Source organism: Chlorocebus sabaeus, chromosome 22 (assembly GCF_047675955.1).
Source record: "Chlorocebus sabaeus isolate Y175 chromosome 22, mChlSab1.0.hap1, whole genome shotgun sequence".
In the NCBI taxonomy this organism is placed as follows: domain Eukaryota; kingdom Metazoa; phylum Chordata; class Mammalia; order Primates; family Cercopithecidae; genus Chlorocebus; species Chlorocebus sabaeus.
This window is the reverse complement of record NC_132925.1, coordinates 18,345,930-18,352,797: the sequence shown is the minus strand read 5'-3', so window position 1 is coordinate 18,352,797 and position 6,868 is coordinate 18,345,930. Positions and strand designations below refer to the sequence as shown.

At 34.8% G+C, this 6,868-nt stretch overlaps 1 protein-coding gene across 1 annotated transcript; it reads right to left on the bottom strand.

Annotated features, from left to right (window-relative positions):
* Nucleotides 1–601: 601 nt before the first annotated feature.
* On the bottom strand, nucleotides 602–1,573 carry OR5K3 (olfactory receptor family 5 subfamily K member 3). Its single transcript, XM_038002596.2, has one exon. It carries the CDS (start codon nucleotides 1,571–1,573, stop codon nucleotides 602–604), a length of 972 nt encoding a protein of 323 aa, XP_037858524.2.
* Nucleotides 1,574–6,868: the final 5,295 nt, after the last annotated feature.

Here is a 6,868-nt window from a genome sequence, read left to right as displayed (position 1 = left end):
AATTATGGCATTACAGAAAGGAAAAAGAAATCAATGCAGGTACTCTGTTTCATAGAACTTGAGAAAGTAAAATGACTAATGACTAGCACTAAATATGCAAATACTATTGATTAGAGAATACATATTCTGCATAAATAATTTTTCAAGCAATCTCTTGAAAGAACCCAAAAAAAGTTAGAATCAAATTCAAACAGACAATTTACTTCTCACAGATGATTCTGCTTAAAAAGGGACTAATGTTTGAGAACTTGGAATGTGCCTGAGTTTGTAAAATTATGCTTTAGGATTCCAGAAATTTGCCAACAATAGTAAATGCACACTACCATTATATGTACTGACATTTATTCCTAGTATTTGTTGGATTTGCTGAAAATTATAACTAATTACACTCTGACACAATCTGAGACTTCATGAATAATTCACTTTTGATGAATGCTAGTAGCTTAGATTTTGAAGTATATTTTACAGGAATTTCTCCTTTCTGAACATTTTTGAACTCATATATCATTATTTTAAAATAATTTAATATTTTATATTCAAAGTGGCCTCGTCCACTTCCTCACTATCCCTTGGTTTAAAATAAAGTATTATCAAGTTGAAATCAGTTTTCCAGAGGGGATGACACTTGTTTCAGAATGTTACAAAATTTTCTCTTCTTCATAATTTTTTTCATAACATTTATTACTTCCTTATTTCTTAGACTATAAATTAAAGGATTTAATAAAGGAATAACTAAAGTATAAAATATAGCAACGGGTATATCTTTATCTCCTTCATTAACTGCACCTGGTCGAGCATACATGAAGAGAAGGGAACCATAGAATATTGACACAGAGAGAAAGTGAGATGCACAAGTAGATAAAGCTTTGCCTCTTCCCTCCTTGGATTTCATTGTAAATATTGTGAAAAGGATGTAGAAATAAGAGACTAAGACTATAGTAATGGTAAAGATTTGAATTGACCCTGCCAAGATAAATAACACCAATTCATTGATGTAAGGGTCAACACAAGAAAGTCTGTATAATGGAAGAACATCACAGAAAAAGTGATTGATTTGATGAGACCCACAGAAAGTTAACCTCAACAGAAACCCTACTTCAATCATGGGATGCAGGTTTCCAGCTATGAAGGCTCCTGCAGTCATCTGAATGCAGAGTTGCTTGGACATCATGATGTGGTACTGCAGTGGGCTGCATATGGCCACATAGCGGTCATAGGCCATTGCCGCCAGAAGAAAGCAGTCTGTGGTTTCAGCAAGACAGAGAAAATAAAACTGTGCCATACATTCATACAGGGTAATCCTTTGGTCCTCAGAAAAGAAGTTCTCTAACATCTTGGGAGTAATAGCAGAGGAACAGCAGGAATCCATCAGAGCCAGGTTGCCCAGAAAGATGTACATTGGTGTGTGAAGACGATGCTCTATATAAATCAATGCCACCAAACCAATGTTCCCCACCATGGTGATCAGATAGATGGCAAAGAACACCACAAACAGAAGGGTCTTCAGCTTTGGATGATATGTAAATCCTGTGAGGATGAACTCGGCTGTCAAGGAATGATTTTTCTCATTCATCTCCACCTTGTCTGTTGAGAGATGAATGAGGTGTTATAATATTGTAATTGATTGTAATTGAGAGCATATTACTGTTCCTTCCATTTTTTTTCCTTTTTATAACAGGTAGAGGAATTTCTTTGTCATATTTCCCCTGCTGTTTCTAAATACATCCTCATGTACTTCTAGGGGACGTTTGTTCTTCTAAAGTGTCGGTGTCTATGACCTCAAGCTCTGACCCTTAGGATTCACAAGGATAGTTTGATAATTCCAGGGAAGAGGCTTAAAGTGGAAATGGTTCATCTTTATAAATTTATGCAAGGATAGCATAAAAGACTAGGGGACCCATATCTGGTTCATTGTTCTCAAATAATCTCACTGTCAGTTTTGTATTGAAGATCCTCCTTAAAACAAATGTATGATACATATATAATATATATCATATAACATAGAATATATATATATTATATGAGACTACACACACACACACACAAATATATATATCTCCAAGAAAATAATTTTTACATATTCTTCCAGTAGACTGAATGTCTAAAAAAAGCATATAACAGATATGTTAAATTTATATCTTAGGAACTGCATAAAACTCACTAAAACTGAGGAGGAAAATATTTATCTTTAAAGAAAATTATCTGGGAAATTTAAATAAATAAACATCCATAGATTATCACTTCTCTCATCCCTTTCCCCAGTGTCACACCCATTTTCATAAATATTGACTCTGTCCATTCTATTATTCCTGTTGATCTTCTCTTAAATGCCTAAATCCTTCCTCCTTTTGATAAGGAATACTTTTTATATAATGCTACTTAAAGATTTAACCAATTGCCACAGGCCACACAGATTTCCATTTTCTGAATGGTAGAGCCTCTCTTATATACTCAACGCAATTCAGAATTTCTTGCCTGTATATATATTGCTTTTTAAAAATAAAAGCCTGTACAATTTTCTTATATTGTTAGCATTTTGAGATTAGTTGTGATTTACACTTCTGTGAAAAGAGCTGTAAAATACTATGCGGGAAAAGGTAGTATTAGTTTCAATATTAACTCCACCCTGATGACCTGGAATGAGGAAGGTTGCTGTATGAATTCTACCAATGATCCTTAATGATTCTTTGGTTTCTGCAGACTATTAACTTTAAAGAAAAGTCTACAAAGAAATATATAAAATCATTACATAAAAATTTAGATGTCTTTTATCTAAATTGACTCTTTTCTACCATTTTTCTGTTTCTTCAGAAACAGAAATCTTATATGATTTTCTGAAGTATCCTATAGCAGATTAGAAGCTACTAAGTAAAAGCAAGCTTACCTTTATGCTATAGCTTTCTAACACTTAGGAACAAAAAGAAAATCCTTTAAATCTTAATAGGATTTTTGAAGTCAAATTTCGTTTTGCTTTGAAAGGCTATTTCCTTTCCCTACATAGTGATTCATTAGGACGTACTGACTGATAATTCAAATCATATAAGTTCTATGGTCAAAATAGACTTATATTTTTATAATCGAAATATTAAAACAAAAGGACGGGCTATTTTATTAATTTGTTTTGAAATAATAAATGTAAGCCACGTAGTCGTTAAGTTAGCAATAACTTTCAATGTACATGCCTAAATTATTTAACAGAATTTCTTCATAACTTTACCTATGTGTTTTGAAATTCTATCTTACAATCAGAAAGTCAGACAAATTGCAGTATTGCGTTTCATCCTAGTTCTTCATAGCATTCAATTTTGAAAAGCGCTAGAAAGATTAGAAAAAAGCTGAAATTTAAGAATAATAAAAGATACTAAATAATTCAGAGGTACTAAATAATTCAGAGATGTATGGTTGCTAAAATTAGAAGTAAAAATAAGTTAACATAGTTCTCTTACCTAGATTTTCCTGAGAAGAGCTTTGTAACAGCACATTGTTTCCTTTATGATGTAGTTTTCATAAAATTAAAGAATATAAACCTTGGCCTCTAAAACATTTGGGATTAAAAGAATGAAAATCTAGGAGACTACTAGTAGGTCAGTGTTGATAATTGTATCTGTTACACTGCAAAGTTAAAGTTTTCCACCAAATCCTAAAGGGATTTCTCTGCACTGACATCAGTGTATTTCTGTGGACTAAGTCTTAGAAATTAATTAAAGATGCCCTGTGAGATAATGAGGTAAAAACAAATGACCTTCACTAAAGTCTGTTTGATGATCATCTTGCTGATTCATATGAAACCGATCTCATTTTTACAATTTTATTCACTGTTCTGAACATACAAGATAAAACAGGCAGAAAATACTCTCAGGCTGGTTTGGCCTGTTACTGGGGGAAGTGTGACTAATATGCTTTGTAGAAAATAGTTCGTATTTAAAGAGGATCTGAGAAAGTGTAGAAAGTGCAGCCGAGGTCATCAACTTCTTCACTCTGTGAGGTGAATTTGTTCCCACATCCTACAATGCCCTCAGGGAAACTGGTATTATTATGATTTGGCTCTCCATATGAATTACTGAAATTGCTCTACTGTCTTTTCTGCTCATAGCAGCTGTCCTTTACCCTGTTGTTTCCTTCTTCACACTTTACTCTTCAATATATTATATATTTGTTAGGACGTCTATAATCGGTCACTCCTGTCCCATCACCATCATTAGCATATAGGCTTAAAGGGAAGAGATTTCTTTGATACATTCAATCCTGTATTTCAAATATCTTGAATAGTGTCTGGAATTCTTTTTTTTTTTTTTTTTTTTTTTTTTTTGAGTCTCGCTCTGTCTCCCAGGCTGGAGTGCAGTGGCGCGATCTCGGCTCACTGCCAGCTCCACCTCCTGGGTTCAAGCCATTCTCCTGCGTCAGCCTCCTGAGTAGCTGGGACTACAGGCGCCCACCACCACGTCCGGCTAATTTTTTGTATTGTTAATAGAGACGGGGTTTCACCGTGTTAGCCAAGATGGTCTCAATCTCCTGACCTCGTGATCTGCCCCCCTTGGCCTCCCAAAGTGCTGGGATTACAGGTGTGAGCCACCGCACCCGGATGTGTCTGGCACTCTAGTGCGCACTTGTTGAATGAAAGGGAGAAAAAATAATACTGCACTGCTCAAGAATTTGTAAAATTCTCCATTACTTTTCAAACCAAATCAATTTTTCTTATTTTGGTGTTCTAGATATCCCACCGTTTTCTGTATCAACTTGTTTTCTCCTCCTTATCTCAGCAAACTTGGCCATGTGTTCCCTTCCCTGTTCCTCGTGCATTTGCTTCAATTAATTTGCTAGCAATGTTTCTCTTATCTAAAACAGCTTCTCCCTCTTTTCCATCTCAATAGTTGAGTTCAAAGAAGATCTTGCAGCTTTCCTAATCTTTGAAATCAAATTGATTTTTCCTCTTCTTGAAATACACAATACTTTCCTGCTTTACAATATATTTCTCACTTAATAAGGTGTGAAGAGTATGTCCCATGATTGTGTAAATCTTGATTAAATATCTTCAAGTCACAGACCAATTTATGAATCTTTCCGGCACTTTGTAGCAAACTGAGCTAGATCCTCAGATCCTCAATTCATGCTTACTACCTTGATTGCTAAAATTTCAGTTTTATTTTCCCTTTATTAAGTACTTACAACATACAGTGCACTGGAAAAAAGACAATTGGCATAGGGGGACTAGGGTATGAACAGGGTGGGGAAAAGGACTTCTTAGATAAAAATGGCTCCTGACAAGAAGCTCATAATCTAGTTGGGAAGAAAGACACATAGATTGCTAACTAGAGGATAATTCAGACTGTAATACAAAAAAGGGTAAATACGTTTTTTTGTTTGTTTGTTTTTATTTTTATTTTTTTGAGACGAAGCCTTGCTGTGTCTCCCAGGCTGGATTGCTGTGGTGTGATCTCAGCTCACTGCAACCTCTGCCTCCTGGGTTTAAGCAATTCTCCTGCCTCAGCCTCCCAAATAGATGGGACTACAGCCGTATGCCACCACACCCAGCTAATTTTTTTGTATTTTTGGTAGAGACAGGGTTTCACCATGTTGGCCAGCCTGTTCTTGAACTCTTGACCTCAAATGATCCACCTGCCTCGGCCTCCCAAAATGCTGGGATTACAGGTGTGAACCACTGTCCCCAACCAAAAAAAGGGTAAATAAGTTTTATAAAAATATAAAGAAGAAAGTGCATAGTGACCCAAGGAATAAAGAAAGATTTCTCAATGGAAGTGTCATTTGAGATAAACTTTGCAAAATAAGTAGGATTATAATAGGCAGAGAGAATGAAGAAGAGCAGGAGGTGAGGGAATCATATCACAAAAGTCTGGAATTTTGAAGGCACAAGAGCTAATCAAAAAATGGTTTGTAAACTAGGGTGACTGAATCTTACAAGTATGTTATATAGAAGGACTCATAAGCAATACAAGGGGAATGGGGAGTTAAATTAGAAATTGTTCTACTTAGATCCCTCAAATTTATGGTTTCTGCCCTCACCATTTCACTAAATTTTTCCTCTGAGTAAGGTCGCAATGTCTAAATGTCACCTTCAAAGAACATCTACCTATCTTCCTAACCAAGCTGTAGTGTTTAGAGCTATTGAAAGTCCCTTCACCTCTGGCTTCTGTGATCATACTCACTGGTTCTATCTTCCTTACTTTCTCATCTCAGTCTTTGATGCTGGGCCATATTTCTCTCTTTCCCCTTAATGATGCTTCTATTCCCCTCTGTTGTATTCTTGGCCCACCTCTTTTATTCTAGAATTCTCCCTAGATTGTCTCATTTACTCTTATTTTTTAACTGTTGTATATGCTTGTGGCTTCACTAGAGGGGGGATTTACAACCATTTTTATTGTACATTCATATCAGTAAAATCATTTGGAGTACATCTTAAATATATACATTCTTATGTAAATATTAAATAGATGTCACGTACTAAATTATTATGTATAGTACAGCACCAAAAATAAAAATTTAGAAAGTACAAGATTAAATAAAATAATTAAATTTTAAAATTTTATTTAGTAATGATACAAAATATTGTTTAACAAACACTATTATTAAAGTAATAATTTTATATTCAGCAAAATAAGTGTGATGATATGTGGCTTATTATTCTTAAAATCTTAGCCCAGAAGTATAATGCAGTAATTTAAGGACTTATTTAAAAATTTTCCAAAACTTTTTTTAATGTCTGACACAGTTGTAAAAATCCTACTCATAGACACATCTGTCTAAATGGGAGAACAATGACAGTTTTGAGTGGGTTCCAGGACAGAAAAGGGCTCTCCACGGTTCAAGCTGTGGCTTAAGCAGTCCTTACATTTCGGCAATATGACTTAGC

Excerpts from the sequence above, each read along its gene's own strand:
- OR5K3 (XM_038002596.2), bottom strand. The coding sequence starts at position 1,573 with ATGAATGAGAAAAATCATTCCTTGACAGCCGAGTTCATCCTCACAGGA.